At 35.1% G+C, this 20,752-nt stretch overlaps 1 protein-coding gene across 1 annotated transcript in view; it reads left to right on the top strand.

Moving 5' to 3' along the window:
• chata (choline O-acetyltransferase a) overlaps window positions 1-20,356 on the top strand; it is a 39,382-nt gene extending 19,026 nt beyond the window's left edge. Inside the window, exons 7-14 of the mRNA XM_028793424.2 lie at window positions 3,323-3,492; window positions 5,180-5,280; window positions 9,972-10,100; window positions 11,622-11,744; window positions 16,333-16,474; window positions 18,232-18,294; window positions 18,768-18,905; window positions 19,388-20,356. Of these exons, the coding sequence (XP_028649257.1) occupies window positions 3,323-3,492; window positions 5,180-5,280; window positions 9,972-10,100; window positions 11,622-11,744; window positions 16,333-16,474; window positions 18,232-18,294; window positions 18,768-18,905; window positions 19,388-19,663 (1,142 nt within the window). The 3' untranslated portion in view covers window positions 19,664-20,356. The remainder of the gene's footprint in view (window positions 1-3,322; window positions 3,493-5,179; window positions 5,281-9,971; window positions 10,101-11,621; window positions 11,745-16,332; window positions 16,475-18,231; window positions 18,295-18,767; window positions 18,906-19,387) is intronic.
• The last annotated feature ends 396 nt before the right edge of the window (window positions 20,357-20,752 follow it).

The following is a 20,752-nucleotide window of genomic DNA, read 5'->3' as shown; positions in this document are numbered from 1 at the left end:
TTATTGTCTTTTAAAATATAATTTTGCTGAGTTTAGCATTAGTTTCTACTTTGTGACATTCTGTCATATACTTACTGTATGTACAGTATAATGCAAAGCTACATCAGCAGTTCAAAATTGTTTCCTACAGCTGCCTCATGTCTGGCAGGTATACTGCACCCCTGGTTCTTCTAGTTATTTGGGTGTGTCGTACTTCTGGAATATAATTCTGAAAACCACTGTTTTTTCTTGTGTCAATTTAAATGTAGTGTTACCTGATCCCCACTTACAGATATTTTTCAGCATATACGTTTCTGTTTAATCAGCAACTGTTGTATGAGGTGATGAAATTGTTTACACTAGTCGTAGCAGATTTTATTAAAAAATTCCAGAATGCTTAAGTTGAACACCACATGCTATTTTATTTTCAATTTATAATTTCAGTTTGTGCCTTTAAGCTGTCATCTATTTAAACCATTTGTTTAAACAAATTTTTTTTCCAATGCAACCCTAATGGAACAAGCTAATTTAATTGATACATCTGTCATCTACTTTTGTGTTTTGCCGAATGAGAATAAGCCACTTGCCTTAGCAGACATGACAGATATCTAGTTAATTTAATAGAAATGTAAGAAGATCTTCTTTGCAACATATAATATCTAAATGTATAATGTGCCACTTGTAGTTTATAATGGTTGGGGAAAATTATTAATTGTAAATTAAGATTTAAATTATTTCAGCTTTATATTCATCCAGAATATCTTCAAAATGTTTGCATATTTATGCACATCTAAGCCTAGATATTTGAAAACCTGTTGTTTTGCATATTTCATTTTTTTTCACTTAATTTTTTCATCCAAAAACTCAATTTTGAGAATTCTCAAATGTCTTATGAGATCTTAACATACAATCTACAAAATCTATCATTCACAAGCCTTTTTTTATCCTACTCAATGTTATCAGGGTGCCAACGCCTATCCTGATGAAGTCAAGTGCAGAACAAACTCAACCACACACTCATATGGGGCCAGTTTAGAGTCACCAGTTAATGTGGCATGCACCAGAGATGTAGAAGGAAAAAGAAGTGCAGATGCAGAAATTTGGTGTTCAATGTCAGAATACTGGAAACGTGAAGCAGAGGTGTTGACTAATGTGGCAGAACTCACAGTCAGCCCTGTCACATTACAGACAGTGCACACAGAGATGTGCTTAGTGCACATTTCTCTCTGTGTCTGTATGGGTTTTCCACTGCATACTCTGTTTTAAAACTGAAGACTTGTGCTATATGGGTTTGTTTACTTAAATTGGCCTTCTATGAGTGAACAAAATTACTTGTATGAGCTCACCCTGCAATGGACTGCCAACCCATTCAGACCTGTACTTGTATTTGTCAGGTGTCTCAGAATTACTCCAACTAGCTGCACTGATAGTCCTAACTTAGAGTAGAATATGAGAAATATTTATTTAGTTTTCTACACCATCTCCTAGTGAGAAGTAGAAGTTCACATTTGAGCCATTGTGGTGACAGTTATGTGCAGCTTAGCACAATATCCTACCTTATGATTTCCTTTCTTCTACTTCCACTCCTATATTTTGAAATTTATTATTATTATTAATAATAATAATAATATTATTATCATGGTGATGCCTTAGCGTTAGCATCAGAAAACTATCAAATGTCATCATGATTTCCAAAGAAACTACAAAACTCCTTCTTGGGTGCCATTTTGCATATTTGGGTGCCACAAAATTATGACGTCAATCATTCTTAGAAGTGAACTGCAACTTCTCACTGGGAGTGGGAGTGGGATGCTTCATAACTACTTCTTATGACCTTTTCTGGGGTAGGATAAATTCTTATCCTATTCTGACTTTTGGTGCAATTTGTATGAGTAATTTGGAGACACTTGATAAATACAGGCACTGGTTTCTATTTTGCTCCCAAGTACTAACTCCCCATGACTTCCCCCAGTGTTCAGAAGCCATTAAGAAGGCAAACAGAATGTTAGGTTATATAGCACGATGTGTGGAGTACAAGTCCAAAGAGGTTATGCTCAACCTTTATAATGCACTGGTGAGGCCTCATCTGGAGTACTGTGTGCAGTTTTGGTCTCCAGGCTACAAAAAGGACATTGCAGCACTAGAAAAGGTCCAGAGAAGAGCAACTAGGATCATTCCAAGGCTACAGGGGATGAATTATGAGGATAGATTAAAAGAGCTGAGCATTTTCAGCTTAAGCAGAAGAAGATTAAGAGGTGATATGACTGAAGAGTTTAAAATTATGAAGGGAATTAGTACAGTGGATCGAGACTGTTATTTTAAAATGAGCTCATCAAGAACATGGGGACAGAGTTGGAAACTTGTTAAGGGTAAATTTCACACAAACATTAGGAAGTTTTTCTTTACACAAAGAATGACAGACACTTGGAATAAGCTACCAAGTAGTGTGGTAGACAGTAAGACGTTGGGGACTTTCAAAACTCGACTTGATGTTTTTTTGGAAGAAATAAGTGGATAGGATTGGCGAGCTTTGTTGGGCTGAATGGCCTGTTCTCGTTTTGATTGTTCTAATGTTCTAATGATCCTGAACTAGATAAGTAGGTTAGAAAATAGAGTGATGAATCAAGTACATTACTGTTTACGTATACATTAGTTTCAGTAAGAATCTGAATTTTGTGGCAGCAAACATAAAATGTTAACATGCAATGTAAATTTTACCCACATGTTTTGTTTTTATTAATTTAACTATAAAAATAGGACTTTAGTATATTAAAATATTATAAATAGAAATTATTGTTAATAAATTGAGCATTTTATTTATTGTAAATGTGTTCACTAGCAGCAACAGCCTTTGTCATTCCAGTTCTAGATGAAAGCTTCTCCATGCCGCCTTCTAATCTCACTACCCTCAGCTGAATGCCTCCATTCTGCATCCGCAACCCACTTGATTTCACCTTCCAATCTTCTGTGAGTTCATTTCATTGATCAATTCTTCTGATCACTTGGGTCCATTTTCCCACTTTCCAATTATGTATTAGGCTTTTGCCTGGGTTCTAACTGCTCTTGCCCTTTTCATCAACAGTGACTCCTTCTCAGGGTTTCATTATTACCTTTTATTTCGCTTTCTCCTTGTCAACAGTATTCTTATTTCATACTGCATGTTTCAGGAGGAATCCAAAATTGTTCTTGCATTTAGAGCTTGTGATTTAGTGCACGAAATACACATGCTTTTCTTAAACCATTAATCCAAAATGTTCTGCTATGTAACATATAAATTGAATGACCTGATGCTAAACATAGACTCCACTGTTTATATTTTATTTTATTTTACTTTATTTTTTAGACTCCACCAATCGTGACTCACTAGATATGATTGAAAGATGCATATGTCTGGTATGTTTAGATGAACCTACTATGCTTGAACCTACCGACACTAACCATGCTCTGCAGATGCTGCATGGAGGAGGAGTTGATAAAAACAGTGGCAATCGCTGGTATGATAAACCAATGCAGGTGAGACTGCAAACTAATTTAACAAGTCAGCAGGCTCAACATGACGCCAATGGTATCAATTAATAAAATGCTTCATTTGGCATACAAGTTGTTATATAAAAAAAAATAAGTCAAAAGGTTATAAATTACATTATATAATGCTGTATTTAAAAGAGAATAAATTATTCATTAATGCAAATTTTAAAGAGATCACTAAAACCTATTGAAACAGAAAAACGAAGCAAAGGGTGACATTGCTTCAGACACATTCATACTGGTGTAACCTACTGTAGCAGCCGATCCTAAGGTTGTGGTTAAAAAGTTGAAAAAGAGACCCACAACATACACATATGGAGAACATGCACACTCCAAACATAAGACACTCCAGTCTGGAATCAAGGTCAGTGCAAAAGCAGTGCTCCCTGAAATACTGTGGTGAGTTCTTAAGACGAAAACAATAACTTTTAATTATTTAAATGCCTTATCAAGTGATTGAGTCCAAAAGAAAAAAAAACACAGAAAAGTGTACAGTGAAGAAGAAAGCAAAAGGGCAAAAGGAATTCATTAACAGATCTTTAGGCACTGAAAAAACACAAAACATGAAATTCAAGTTATGGAACATCTCAAAATAACTTGTGCAAAATCTAGAATTTACCTACCTTTTTCCAGTGATTGAGTTTAATAACTCCCTTTAATTATTTTGCATTAAACATTATAAAATTTTGAAAATGTACCTCTTATTATTTTTATTACAGGTTGCACCAAGGCTGCTGACTCACTTGTACTGGGTCCTGTATTTTCATTCTCAGACCCAGTCATTGTCAATGTGAAGTCTGCATGCTCTCCATGTGTTAGAGTGAATTAATCTCTGGGTATTCTGGTTTTCCTCCCTCACTGTAGAGACATGCTGGTCAGCCCAGTGTGAGTGTGAATCAACATGTTAGTATGCCCTGTGATTTCCAGTACCTAGTCCTAGGTTTGTTCTGACTTGTGCCTAATGCTATGAGGATAGGCTCCAGTTCCTCATGACACTGAATTGAATTTTGCAGGTCTGAGAATGTTTCCTTATATTATGATTGGGTGCCTCTTAATTCTGCAGTTCTGAAGTGTTTGTAATATTTTCTTTCTGACTAGTATACCCACACTTTTAAATACAGTTTACACTCACTGAAGCATTCTAAACTGGCAACCTTGGGATAAGGACATTGGACATTAAATTCCAAGAGTTTGGGTTCAATTCCTGCATCTGGCTCACTGTGTGATCCTGAGCTAGTTAATTTATCATTTTTTGATACCATTGTAAAAATATTGTATCGTATCATAAACAGTATTTTTGTTTCCTAATCTTGTCAGTTGCCTTGGATAATATCTGCCAAAAATATAATAATAATAATAATAATAATAATATTGTGAATAAAATTGTGAATTTCCCCTTGGGATTAATAAAGTATCTATCTATCTATCTATCTATCTATCTATCTATCTATCTATCTATCTATCTATCTATCTATAAATAAATGGTTTATTCAAGCATTGTTTCCGAAATTTAGTAAAACAAAGTGGAAGAAATTATTTTAAGGTCATTGCATTGTGTACCATCAATATTCTAAAAAATGAATTCACAGAACTAGTTCATAACAATATTTGGTATGCAAATAGTTTAAAGGCTGAATCCTGCTTGCTATCAACTCTATATATTTTATTTCAGTTTATTGTAGGAATGGATGGTGCCTGTGGTGTCGTGTGTGAGCACTCACCATTTGAAGGCATTGTCCTGGTACAGTGCAGTGAACATCTGTTAAAATACATGTAAGTATATCTTTTTGGACTGTAACACATTATAAACATTATACTGTCTTTAATATGAAATCTGAATTTATTGCAAAAACTGATAATATGTCTCACATTAATTAAAAGAAATTAAGCAGAGAAGCATATTTTATATAACAGTATTTCTAGCCCATTTGAAAAGGTTACAGTTATACAATGGATGCCGTCTCCATTTATCTGTTTATTGTTTATTATATTTAATACATTCATTTTAAGTAATTTTGATAGTTTAATAATTGTGTTTATTGGAATTAATAACTGCAGAAGAACATAATATTTAAGTGAAGCCTAATCAGTCCTTCAAGCTGTGTTACTTTTGTTGGATGTTTGATTAATTTTCTTTTCCTTATTACTACCACAACACCACCTAAGAAGGTATTGTATACCTTTCAGAGAATGCTCAGCACATTGTCAAGAAATAGGACAGTCTTTGTAAATTCTGCAAAATGTTTACATTAGAGAATAAAAATGTTGCCTTGTCTTTTCAATATATCTACCAAATACAGCAGAATAAAACACAAAGAAACAAAAACACAACCACAGAACATCAGTGTTAGGTAACCGACACTGAAAGAGAATAACAAATATCAAAAACACATTTCTAAGATGGTATACAATGTGTGCACATACATTACTGTTTTTTATCCTCACATTTTTGCTCTGCCAACACATTCATCCAAAGAAGTTAGGTTAGGGTAGTGGAAATTAAACCCGGGTTAGGGTGAGGGGGTCCACCACAACTCATGACTCTCTGCTCAAGGAGGGAAAGCATTGATCATGACCCCCCTTGGGCTACCATAGGTCTAATTGTGAAGTTCTCCAGAGTACATAAAGAGCTAACTGCAAAAGTTCTGATGTCATATTCTACTACACATTCCTAGTCAGCATTACATTACGGCACATTTGACAATAAAAAAGACATCATCATGGTTTACAGGACTTCAAATGCTTCAAGTCAAAACATACTGACATCAGCACTTAGAAAGGTGCAAAAAATTCAACTGGTCAGGTTCATCAATCTGTTTTGGAGTGTTCATTTTGCCCAGTTTTAGACTGTACATTTTTAAAATTATTTTGCGCCCTTTTTTCTAACTTGTGGTCCTTAGTCTTCCAAGGCTACAAGAAAATTGTGCTTCTCTGATGTCACTATGATTGTGCATATTGTAGAGGGAGGACAAGTAAAGGCTATTTTATGTTCCAGCAATTTTCAGTCACAGCCTTTATTTACATAAACTTAGAGAATCGGTAGTAATCCTGTGAAGTGGATTACCTAATGTGACGTACCCAGTGACTTACTCCAGCTAGTCTATAACTCACTATTTCATTTTGTCTGTAGTCAAAGAGGTGAGCTCTGCGTGCATTAGAGATGACAATCAATAAATGTCCATTCAGAAGTACAATGCATGGAATACAGAGACGAGGAACAAAGAATGCCAGTGTTTTGGATCTCACAAACAAAAGCTTGTCTGTCTGATGTCTCGTGTTTTACATAACACAACAGAATGGAAAAATAAAAAAGGAATGAACTTGCTGTGACTGGTAACCCTTCATACAGCGCCAACTCTGTCAAGCATCACACTACTGGCTGTCAGAAAAAGTGATGAGAGGTCAGGTATGGTGATGAGATCAGCAAATGCAATTGGCAAATCTGACTTACCTTACAATTATAAGTTGCATTATGTGACATCAACTTAAGCACAGAACTGCAAAAGTGTTCCTATAGAAAAAGCTCAGAAATGTAGGAAAACACTCAGCTTTTGTGATTTTCTTTAAACAAGCCTGATGCCATCGTGATCAGAAAGAGTCAAAGACATCATAAAGATGTGGGGTGTCTTCATCACCGGAAGTGACGGCTTCCTGACCGGAAGTGACGGCTTCCTGACCGGAAGTGACATCATCGTCGGTGCCGAAACTGGAAGTGATGTTTTCTTGACCGGAAGAGACGTCATTGTTGGCGCCAGAACCAAGTAGGATTTCCCGACAATGGTCTGCAAGAGACTGAGAGAGACAGCACACTCCGCCGTCTCCTGGTTTGGCATATAATTACTATTTTGTAGGTCCTTTAGCTGTTTCCCATGCACAAGTGTGTGACACCATCTTTGTATTTTTTTCTAGCATTGTATCTATTTGCTTGTTTTTAGTAATTTAGTGTATATTTTATTTAGATTATCTGTTCCTTTTTTACATATTCTAGTTCCTAGCATTTTTGTTTGGATTGTATACTTGATTTTTGGGTTCAAGGCTTTTTCAGCATTGTGATGTTTAGTTTGCAAAAACAAATTGTCTACTCACTGTGGTGTAATCTTGCACAAGATTCTAAAAGTGCAAAAAGTATACCATAGCAATCAGCAGGTATACCTGTATAGTTATATAATGTGTCATAATTTCAACAAGCAGGTGAGACATCACTTCCAAGCAACGCAACTCAGTGTCATACATCTACCAATATCTCACTTTTGTGGTTCTGCCTTCCCATCAATTGAACCTCATTTTGAATCTGATTTAGTGGGATGTGCAGTTCCCCAATAAGATGCAGAAGCCTGAGCAGCCATTAATAAGAGAAGGCATGCAGCAAAATAATAATCCTGTGTGGCTGTCCTACAGTGTTGCTTTATGGCATCCATTATCAACAGTGTTCAATCTAAATGGTTTTCTTATCTAATGCAATTAGAACTCAGAAATATTTAAACTAGACATTCATTAAATATTTATCTTTTGCATTAGAAATTAACAGAAAAAATAGTAACAGTGGAGAAAGAAGGACAGGCCCGGCCTTAGGTATTATGGGGCCTTAGGCGAAAGGGGGGTCCAGGGGCCCCCCTGGAAGCTCTGTGAAATGCGTGAAAATTAGACCAAGGAGTCGATCCGGGGCCCCCCAGACGCCGGGGCCCTAGGCGGTCGCCTACTTTGCCTATGCCTAAGGCCGGGCCTGATTGGGACAAATAATGCTGTAGTATATTTAAGTATATATGACAATTGCTCACTCGGACAATTTGTTTTGGGGGCCCCCAAGAAGGCGGGGGTCCTAAGCTATAGCTTGTGTAGCTTATACGTAAATCCTGCACTGAAGAAGGATGGAAGTCCAAAGAATTAATTTGATAATTGAGAATCACAGGGTCTTGTCAATGAGTTTAATGCAAAATATGTGTGTTTCTTGTATGGGCTTACAAATAATGAAAGTTGGGCAAAATGTTTAACATAACAATCTCAGATTTGCCTAATCCAATTCAGTGAGCAACAAAGTCTATATCAGTAGCAATAAGAACAAGACAAAAACCAAACACTGACGGGTCACCAACCAATCACAGGGCTTAATTCATTCACCCACACTGACCTAACACACACGTGTTTAGAATGTGAGAAGCTGGAGTAGCTCAAGTATAACTGAGAGAGACAGAGAGAAAACATGAACATTCTACATAAAAGGGGACCTGATTCATACCCAGAAATTAGATTAGTCAGTCCCTGTGCCGCTGTGCCACACAGCAATATTCTTAGCATGAATAGCCACTCAAACATAACTCAGAATTTATGACATTCCATCGTGACTCCATATTCAGGATATTCCTTGTATAAATAGTCATTCAAGAATAACTCCCTTTTCCTGACATTGCTACTTAAATTATTGTACTTCTGTAAATTAGCTTCTCTGGCTGTTGGCTCTATTTGATCAATGGAAACCTTCATAACTATATCAAAAGTAATTTTGCTGATACTGAATGATTCATGTAACATAAAACAATCAGGGAATGACATCTTCCTAGATAGAGAGTTCATGATATGCCTGTAGGTTGAGAGTAAGTGATTCATGATTAAGTATGTTTTGATCTCAGTTAGCAAAAAAATGGATCTCCTTTTGGGGTGGCATAAATGTTAAAAAAAATGCTAGCATATTTTGTACAGAATATAACTTTTTTTTTTTTTTTTGGAAATTGCACTAAATTAACAATTTAGAATGCCTAACCTCTTTAAATATGGATATAGCTTTTATGAAACATAGATTTGTCAAGCAAAATTCAATCTGTTTGTAAATCCAATTACCATATTTTTAGATGGGGAAATTCAATCCATATAAAACCATTTGTTTTCCTTTTTACATTCAAAGAAAGTCATATTTAAAAATAAATGACCATAAAAATGGTATATGAACTAAGACGATCATCTTAGCTGCTACATTCCCTCCAGGAAACGTTAGTATTTTTTCACATTTTAAATGAAGGCAGCCTAAAATAGGAGGTATTCATTATATAAGTTAAATGCAATAAATGAAACCTGACCTTCAGCCACTCTTCTCTGCATACAGCCTTTTTGTTTATACTTCTGCTCTGATTTATGAATTAAACAGCCTTGACATTTGCATGAATCCTGTTAGGTAAACTGTAACTTATTTTTAAACTGTTCCTTCTTTGGACAAATACAGTAATTTGGTAAGTCATGTTAGTATTTATTTGGCGTATATTATGGGAAAATGTGATATGGGAATGTGTATTTTTTTCTAAATGGACCCAGTAGGAAAATTGCCACATGAGTCAGGTGTGACCGTTTTTTTTTCTTTTCTGACAAGTGTGATTTAGTTTAGTATATTTTATACAACATTAGCGTAAATTTTATATCTTTCATATTTACTTTGTTCTAATACTGCATCAAATTTCTCAACCCGTGTGTGTTAGGAGAGGAAGCCCTGCTAAGCTTGTGAGAGCTGCAAGTGTCAGTGAACTGTCCGCTCCAAGGAGACTTCGTTGGAAATGTTCACCTGAAATCCAGGGACTTTTAGCTTCGTCGGTAGACAAACTGCAAAGGTACTATATCTTATGTAGATCATTTATGCTTACTTTAGATTTCTGTGATTTCATTTAGGCAACTTAGAGTAAATTAGAAAATGAAAGATTTAACTATTTGGAAATAATGTCTGGTCATTCTCGCACCCATCCATAATGTCCCTCAACTTTGGTAACATGAAAGAGCTCACACATAGTTTAGTGCTAGAGTAGGGAAGTGCATTTAAGAAAGAAGTCGGGAAGCTCTTTAGTCATCGAGTCATGGGATTCTAGAATAAATTGGTAAGGCATGAAACAGAAACCTTGACTACCTTTAAGATGTATCTGGATGAGATATTGGGACAGCTTAGCTATGAGCATGATGGACTGAATGATCTGCTCTCTTTTGTCAAGTTTAGATTCTTACGTAAGACAATGCCTCTACAGATACTGTAGCATGCATGCCACCAAACCAGAGAAATATCAATGAGGCAGTCCAAACAAATGACATTGCTATTTGGCGTGGTGTGGATAAGCTTCCTTATATGCATTTAAGTAGAGCTTCCACTGCTTTGTAAATCTGAGTTTGAAAATATCCATTTTAAGTACCCTTCAGATTATACTAGCAATTGAAAAAGCAACGAGTGTATCCTATATATATATATATGTTGTGAAATAAATAACCGGACACACAACGAAGGTTTGGGGCAGCCACCCGTATAGCTTCCCTGGCTGTAAAAGGCTTAAGTTTTGTGTACAATGTGTACAGGTTAGAGTCCAAAACAGAACTAATCAAGTATGGAGGATGGCGGGTTTTTAAGGCGGTTCAAGGGAAATGATGTCATCGGGCGCAACCGAAAGTGACATCCTTGGGGCCGGGACAGAAAGTAACATCATCAGACCGTAATCGGATACAGGCAGAAATTCTCATGTCTGGTCTGCAGAGAAAAAAGACAGAGATTTGGTGCAACCCGCTGCCTCCGGCCTGGCGTGAAATTGCCATTTTCTGGTCCCTATCCCAAATGCAAGTGTGTGGCAATGTATATTGTCTCTGTATTGGTCATTTGTTGGCTTGGCTAAATGTAAAATTTACAGCAGATTTTTTTTTCTTGTCTTGCTGTTGTAAGTGTTAGTATTATATTGAAAATATTGACGATTCAGAGCAAATTGCATAGCATATAATACTTGTTCATTATGTAGGGTTTATGTAAAAAGAAAAAAAATAGTTAAAAGATTTTTTTCACATTGATAAATCTAAAAAAATTCTAAACATTGTTTTGTCTGCTGAGCTTTCATCACACTCTTGATGGTGACTCAACAGGTGAAGCGTTCATCTAAATTTCTTTCATGTATATTGAATAAAAGCCTTTGTTCTATACTGTATATTTATGTACTTTTACTTACTGTCGGAACAAAATTTTGTTAAGGGGAAAATTGAACCATTAAATTAAAATGTATACCACCAGTTCTTGCAAGACATGTAATTAAGAATTTCACTGTACTCTGTACATATGACAAAACTACTATTACGACTTTATTTTATTCAATTTATCTTTCATTTAGTTTAGTGAGAAATCTCGACTTAAATGTTTACAAGTTTAAAGTCTATGGAAAAGAATTTATAAAAGAGCAAAAAATGAGTCCCGATGCGTACATTCAAGTTGCTCTTCAGCTGGCATTTTACAGGTAAGCAAATCAGGAAATATTGATTATATTTGGAAAACTGTTTTGAATTCTACATATAATTAAAATTATCATCTGAGACCAAATATTTAATTGTGATTTATTGATCTCAGAAATATAGAATGTTTTTGAGCCTATGTTGTGTAATATTTCATGCAGTCTCATTTTGTGTTGTTGGCAGTTAGAGGCAGGACAGAGTGAAGTCAAAGAGAATATTTCTTGTAGGTAAGGGGCACCTCTCTAGGGAATCAAGTGAGAAAATGAAGGTTAAATAGAGATGCAGTAGTGCCTGGCATAGACTGATGATCTGGACAAATGCTATCGAAGATTAGTGAGAAAATGGAGCAAGAGTAAGATAAGAAAGAGACATGCCAGATGAGGGCAAATATGTTTTATCATTTTGGAGAACTTCTTGATGACCCATTACTTCACGGAATAAATAAAAGATATTTTCTTCGCTTCCCAAAAAATGGCATATGTGCAGCTTATTTAGTAAGGTCAACTCAGTGTGATTCTTAGGTAATGGAAAGTAATTAAATAAAGAGCGTCAACAATTAAATTATTTTTAGAATATTTACATTGTAATTGAATTTCACCTGTTTACTACAGCTTTGGGAATGTATTTGCAGAGTTGCCTAATGGCATTAGTACATACACAAATGAATATATTATGTACATATAATCATATAATCAAGTACTTTATACAGTATATATTTCTTTAAGCATCTCTCTTTTAATTAATATTCATAACACAGTACTCCTTTAACATGACAAAAAATCCCAACAACAAAAGGAATCACAGTCATTGTACATTTGATGCTGCCTCTTTCTCTAGTATGATTTTCTATGACTTCTTGGAGCTCAGTGCTCTTTCGATTCCAATTCGTTATTGAACACAGACTTCCAAGACTCTGCTCTTTAAATAGCCCTCACGGTAGAAGTGTCAGGACCTCTGACACCAAAACAGAAGTAACATCAGTGGGATTTGTCATTTGGAATGAGAGTAAAGAGGAAGTTAGCAACCATATTTCCACAGATGCTGATTTCTGAGTCCTTACCTCCAAATTGTTGTAAGGATGCTTCCAGTTTGTATGTATGTGACAAGATCCCCAACTACCTCCTTACCTTGAGCCCAGTGGAGTGAGTGAACCAAGCCATGTGGTTGTGTATCCAGGATTGGGCATCAGTATTGGACTGAAGAACACTCCTCCTGTGAACTGAACCACCTTGAAAGGGTTGGAGGTCTAGGTCTTGGCCTCCTTGTGCCTGCATACTAGTGCAGTGATGCATAGTCTATCACCAAGGTAGTTTCTTTCCACAGAAGGTACTATCGTACTTGAGTGATGGCCCATATTAGCCTGAGCCACTCTCTCCACCTCTGTATACCTGGTCCAATAGTTTTTGGTTCAGGCTAAATTTATACACTGAAAAAAGCCCATTTCTTTATTCCACATAACAAAATGATGTCACATATTACCATTGAACTGTAATATGTAGTTCTACTATAAAACAAATAGGCAAATCTAACAAATTATATTATTTAATCAAATTATGTAGGTATTTCCATTTTATTGCATTAAGTTGCACGTATCTTAACCAAATGTGTAGATTGTTATAAGTTTAAAAAAACACGGAATTAGATCATTATTGGGTAAATGTTTTCTTCAAAAAAAAAAAAAGCCATTCATGTCGTAATAGGTGTTCCACAAGGTGCACTCATCTATAGTTTTCCATAAACTGTGCCTTTCACCTACTCTTAGGAAAACTTCATTATTTTATCAGTCCATTTAATTTTCAGCATACGCTGGTAGCACCATAGCTCAAATGAATTTAGTTGCTTATCCTCTTTAACTCCTAAGGTCCACGTCTCAAAGCCATATAAAACTACACTCCAGACAAAGGTTTTTAGGAGCATTTTTCTGATTTGAAGACTGTTGTTTTGACCTTTATCTTTTTGTTTGCTTGATTACATCTCCTTATTACTTCAACTTTACTTTGTCCATCCTTCATAATCCTGCTTCTCAGATAAATAAATGAATCTACTTGTTAAAGACGTTCATTACCAGCATCAATCTTCACTTTGGCTTGTTCATCCTTATTGCATACCATTACCTTTGTTTTGGATTTATGTATTGTCATATTATATCGTAGTCCCATAATTTCATTAATTTTTTCCAACATGTATTTGAAGTCTTCTTCATTTTCAGTTAAATGTAGTTTGGTATTTCTCACTTTTCATTTTGGCTCAATCCCTTAATTTCCTCCCTGGTCTCTCCCTCGATCATTTCACCACGCAGATACTCCATCAATACTCTGTCACAAACCCCTGGGCATGCTCCCATAACACCCTATTGGGTGACTTGCAAAAAACTACTTCATTTTGAACAACTCTTTTTATTGAATAATACAAATCAATTTGAGAGCATGAATAAATCGATTCAGTAGAGCTCAATGGGAGTGATAATGTGCATGCATGACCTGCATGATGTCATCGACTTCTTTTTTGATGATGCTAATAGATGTTTGAAACACATGCACAACAACCACCTAAATCAAAAGCCTCGACTAGCTTCACTTTTGATTTTTCTGAGTACAAGCTATATCAAAATCAGTGAACAATAACTTTTACTGATGATGCTTTTTTTCATAATACAACCACGAAACCGTAGCAAGACATTTACATTAGAATATGTTATTTGCTTTGTTTAATACAAATCATTATTTGAATTGTTTCAATATGTTTATATCCCTTTGTACATTCAACAATTAGTCACAGTAAGCTGAACCTTATAAATATTCAAATTTCTAACAATTTTTTAGCTTTCAACTTTACTTTTGCACACATTTTATAGGTCAATGTCTGCAATGGACAAGTATCATTATCTGATTCTTTTAATTTCAAATGGAATCATTACCAGAGAACTAGTTGCACAATTCTTATTTATCTGATTTCTGAATGAATTACCCAAGACAAATGCTGTACAATTCTCACTCATTTCATTTGTAAGTGAAGCAACAGCAGGGAACCAGTTGCACAATTCTTGTTCATCTTCCACAATTCTCGCTTATTTGATTTGTGAACTGAATTATTATGCAGAAATGTGTCCCACAATTTTTATTCAGTTGTGATTTTGTGATGTAATGACTTTTTTGTTCAAACCCCTCTTTCCAATTTTGAATATTTGAAAAAAAAATCTTCTGAATTGCGGTAACCTGTTTACTTGGCAATATTGCCGTATGACAGTGTATTGTGAATGATGACCATATGTAAATGAGAATTGTTTGCTTTGTTTATACAAAAATTAATTAAGCTATTAGGACATCTAACAAAACTATGTCAATTGCATTTGAAATATTTTCATTTGAACCAACTTACAGTCTCTGTAATGACAAATTTTCCAAAAAAAGATTTTTTTTAATGTTAATTTTGGGTAAAGTCAAAATAAAGCCACTGGGTAATAGCAGTATCTCCTAGAAATTATTTCTGTGCTTGGTGCTGGTATTTAAACCAATGAAGTTGTCCAGCTTAATAAAAGGACAAGTGTATGTTGGATAGCAAAGACATAGCAACTGGCTAGAAACAGAGACTCTTATACTTTTATTAAGCCTTGCCATCACATAGCTAATAGCTCTAGAACCATGTCTTCTTCAGAAGGCAAATTTCCAGAAAAATCCCACCCTTCATTACCTTAATGTTTTTACTCAATATGTATGTTCTTCCTCCTTCTAGGAGGGTAATGAGTTAAGCCAAGAGTCCTACCAGAGGAGTTGCCATTTTTAACTATAGATGGAAATGTAACCTTTTCATAAACCTCTTCTTATGAAAGGCAATTAATCGATAGTATCAATAAAACAAAAATGTATAAAAAAGGTTTAGAGTGTTTCCTGTCTAATCTGATGGGTATGCAACTACCCTTAAGCAACCCAGCATTTCACCTGATGGCCTTCAAGAGAATTCATGGAAAGCATGCACTGTAAATGTACACCTACACAATAACTGTCTCCATATTAGCCAAGACTTTCCACATTTCCTTTGTCTGGCTATCAACTGAGAAGTTTTCACGTATTAGCCCAGTTAGTAACAGGACTATTACAAAGTATGTAAAAAAGAGTGTGTGAGCAAGAACAAAGCAACTGCTATTATATAATACCAGAAAAAAAGTTTAGAAAAAAGTAGGCTGTAACACAAACTTTGGTCTGCCTATCTCCATTGCCTTACTGGTAACATTACTTTAGCAGCTGATGTGAAATTTCTCCTATATTTTTATAAATAATGTGATGATCTTTATTGCCAAGAAAAAATAACAACTTTAGGACTCCCTTTTTAGATGAGCTACTGTAAAATAACTGAGATGTTTAATGTGAGCCTGTGCTGTACCCCTAGACCTTATCTAACAGTAAACTGAATTCAGACCAAAGAACTGCTGAGGATCAAGCCTTTTACTTATTAAAAGTTATTCAATCAGGGATCAATGAGACTACCTATAAGACCAATCATAGGACACTATTATTACAACATTTCTAATTGAATAGTAAAGTCCATATCATTGGATTTCAATAAAAAATTCATACTTTATTTTTTCATGAATAGATGCCAAAGAAGGCAGGTTTGTACCTATGAAAGTGCTTCAACTCGACGTTTTCAAGATGGAAGAGTTGATAACATCCGATCAGCTACCATTGAAGCATTTGAATTTGTTAAAGCAATGACGGAGGGGAAATCTTCATTACCGGTATTTATTGTTTACCTTTTTCTTTAATTTTTTTGACTGGTTAGTTTTGTTAATTGCTTGTTCTAGATTCTATTTAAATATCTATGTTGATGATTATTACAGCCATTCGGATCCAACAAGTCTTAAAATATTTCAAAGCTTTGCCCAAAAAAGGATTGTTTGATATGTCTTAAGTTGAAGGCAAAGTATTTTTCCGCAATTATGGAATATACTAATTTGTCCCAGGGAATTGTGCTCTTAAATGAAACTTTTTTTATTAAGACAAAAAATACTGTGCAGCTTAAAATGGAGCGTATGGGTCATTGGTGCATGAGTGAACACAAAAGCCTTAAAACCTATTTGAAGCATCAAAGATTTTGATAACAGACAACACATCTTTCATGTTTCAGAGTTATGTTTATAACAACAAAAGGACATTAGAAGCAATACATTTCAGCACAGATTATTTACACTATTTTTTCCTGAGGTACAGTTGCATTCCACTTCACATATTCAGTAAGTTTTAAGGCTTTTGTGTTCACACATACACCAACAGCCATTTTAAGATGTTACAAACTATACAGTGTTTTTTAAAATTGAAAAAAAAAGATTTACTTAAGGATGTAATTTCCAGTGGTAAATTAATGTAATCCATGATTGTTAAAAAATAACTATATTTATATTTATTTGCTTAGCACAGTTACAAAATTGAACAGAAAGCGAGTCAGAAAAATAAAAAATACAAGAGGGTTGCAGTTCCTAGATAATGAAACCTAACAGCTTAGATTAGTTACATAGAAATTCAACAAACAATATTCTTCAAACACTTCTCTGGCATCACCAGATGTAATTCATCAACAGACCTGAGTGGTCAAGAAGGAGCATAGGACCTTACAAGTGTCCTCATCCTCAAATCCAAGGCTATGAACATACTGTAATACGTGCCGCTACAGGGAGTGAATGCAGTGACTTGAAGAGAGCAGTGGCATGTGCCCGCTTTGGTTGATTACACACCAGACATTCCAATGCCTTTTAAATTGTCTGCAGTGGTTTGTTGACATATGCCAGTACTCCCACCAGCGAGTTGTAGCAGTCCAGACATGACAAGACCAAAGACTGGACTAGGAGTCATGTTGCGTACCCTGTGGGAGATATGAGTTTGATCTTGTGGATATTATGTATGGAAAGAATCTGTAAGATGGACAGACCATAGCAATCTGGCCTCTGGAGTACAGCTGGTCACTGACCACCACCCCAGGGTTGCATACCAACTTGGGAGTGTGTTAGTGTTGATGAACCAACCTTGACTTGAAAAATATTAAACTTATTCTTAAATGGATATAGATGGGCAATTTTCGGCAGCATTACCTCATGATCATTATGAGAAGTACGTGTACAGTACGTGCTTTTAAAATATACTGTATTTGTTCATCTGACACACATCTCCCCAATCAAAAATGCCACCATTCATCCTTGATAATTTTACTTTATCCATTTATTATCAAATTCCTAACAAAGTAAATCCATTGAATCTGCTTTCAGTTGTATCTGAAGAATATCTGTGCACTTGGTATTGTAACCAACATTTAAAATGCTGATACCCATAACCAACCTTCAACATAGTAAATGCATTCTAGTCATATAACTGTGTACTTGAAACATTTTAAAGAGAAATTATGTTATTGAACATACTAAATAAATTGAGTTATGTGTCGTCCTACTGATATTACTGATTATATCTAATGATGTGTAATCTTTCAATTCTAATCCTGCTTTAGGACTCTGAGAAAATGCAGAAGCTGTGGAGTGCAATTAATGCTCAGACTAATTACACTGTCCTTGTAAGTATGAATGATCCTGGTTCTTTTTCCCTTGCAAATGCAATTTGCAGGTTAACATCTGTCTGTAGATAATGGTTTGAAAGACTTGTATATAATTAGGACTTCCACTCTAACGCCATCATTATTTTACTAGGACTTTCATCAAAAATGTTGACATCTAGCCTACATGTAAATCAACCTCTTGCAAAAGGTGTTATCAAATCAACAGTGCTTTTTTGTGATTAAGTTACTGAGACACAATATTTAAAGATTACCTTTGTATAATTCTGTTAGTTTAGCTGTTTTGTTATGCTTTACAAAAGTGTGCATTGTAAGATAAAAATAAGCTGGCAGTGCTTCTTGAATAGTTTTGTAATAAACATTGCTGAACAGTATTTGTATTTCATGTTACGTTTTATTATAAAAGATTGTTAGAGTTATTTAATGTCTGAATCAAATCTAATATTTGCTACACATTTATTATTTATTTTTAGGCAATAACAGGAATGGGCATTGACAACCACCTACTTGGACTTAGAGAAATTGCACTTGAAATGAAAATGGAAAAGCCAGAAATATTTACAGATGAAACCTACATGATCAGCAATCACTTCATTTTATCGACTAGCCAAGTGGGTGCTGCACCTTTTTATTTAAATGTATTTATCTGATTCTGCTGTTAAATGTTAACTTAATTATTTGAATAATTACACCACAAGAGCTGCTGCCTCGCAGTTAGGGGACCCGGGTTCGCTTTCCGGGTCCTCCCTTGCGTGGAGTTTGCATGTTCTCCTCATGTCTGTGTGGGTTTCCTCCGGGTACTCCAGTTTTCTCCCACAGTCCAAAGACATGCAGGTTAGGTGCATTGGCGATTCTAAATTGTCCCTAGTGTGTGTGTGCGTAGGTGTGTGTGTGTGTGTGTGTGTGTGTGCGCGCGCGTGCCCTGCGGTGGGCTGGCGCCCTGCCCGGGGTTTGTTTCCTGTCTTGCGCCCTGTGTTGGCTGGGATTGGCTCCAGCAGACCCCTGTGACCCTGTACTTAGGATATAGCGGGTTGGAAAATGGATGGATGGATTACACCACATATTAAAATTTCCTTTATAATTTACTTTGCAGGTTCCAACGACAGTAGAGATGTTCTGCTGCTATGGCCCTGTGGTTCCCAATGGGTATGGTGCTTGCTACAATCCACAGTCAGATCATATCATATTTTGTATTTCAAGTTTCAGAAATTGTAAAGAATCGTGTTCTACGACATTTGCAAAAGCGATGGAAGAGGTTCTTCTCGACATGAGAGATTTGTGTATCAAGTTTAACACCCCTAAGAAAGCATCTGTCAGTGAGGGGACAGCAAAACAAGGAAAGCAAGGAAAACCTGGAAGCAAGCCATAAAGGAGTAGAAAGCTTATTGATTTCAGAGGCCTAACCTTTAAAATTGAGAAAGGCTATGCTGAAATGTGTTACAATGCGTTAAATCATAATGTGTTCTTATTTCTGGTATAGATAAAACAAAACGTGAGATTTATTTTTTTTATTACATAATTAGAAATGGGTAATATTGCTATAAATGAAAATGATATATTTATTTAGCTTTTGTATCTGTTTAATTTTACATCAGTTATGTCCATTAATTTATATAGTGTATATTTATTTTGTTTATAAGTTACAGAAAACTAGCTGCTAAAAAATATTTTAAATTTTAATATATTGCACAGCAGGATCTGTGCCAGTTTTCAGAAAATCTTCAAAGAGGAACACTCTGAAATATAAAAATAATATTGGCTAAAATGTTGAAAATTGTAATGCACAGTAAAATAAGAGCATAGAACAACGTCAGCAAGATTTGAAAAGCAGTGTTTTCTGTGGCGGGGTGTTTAATTTCTTTAGGCATTCTAAATATATATGGATTTGGAATGAATAGAAGGTAAGAGAAGTATAACAGCTGTTCGTGTGAATTACCCTTGGAGAAAATATAAACTTCCCTTTAGTTTAAATCAAAGCCAAAGACATCAAAAAATGTTAGATTTGATTATGAGTTATGAGATTTCTGAATATTATGTGATATTTTATTGAATGCAAAGTGAAAAGTTTTTTTGGACATAAAAAGTTTGGAATGTACAATACTACTCTTACACATGAATTGTTGAAGTTATAGTATAAAGCTGATAGATCATTACTTTCTTATACTGTCTTTTACTCTAATACAATCAATTACATTGATTTGTTTGCAGTGTTGTTGTAGTTTATATATCAGTATTTTATCCGTCCGTAGAATGTTATTAACCAGATTTCTAAAGACTGCATATATTAATATATATTACAGAAAATGAAAAATAGGTTCAGAAATCATAACAATAAGATGCAATTATGACCGTATTTATTGGAAGAGAGGCAATTACATTTTAAAACCATGTTTGTTCAGTATGTAATACTGTTTATATACCATGTATAAGCTAGGGTTTACATAAATACAAAGAAAAT

Source organism: Erpetoichthys calabaricus, chromosome 2 (genome assembly GCF_900747795.2).
Source record: "Erpetoichthys calabaricus chromosome 2, fErpCal1.3, whole genome shotgun sequence".
NCBI classification, from domain to species: Eukaryota; Metazoa; Chordata; class Cladistia; order Polypteriformes; family Polypteridae; genus Erpetoichthys; species Erpetoichthys calabaricus.
Note: the sequence above shows the minus strand (reverse complement) of the source record. Positions and strands in the feature narration are given on the sequence as shown.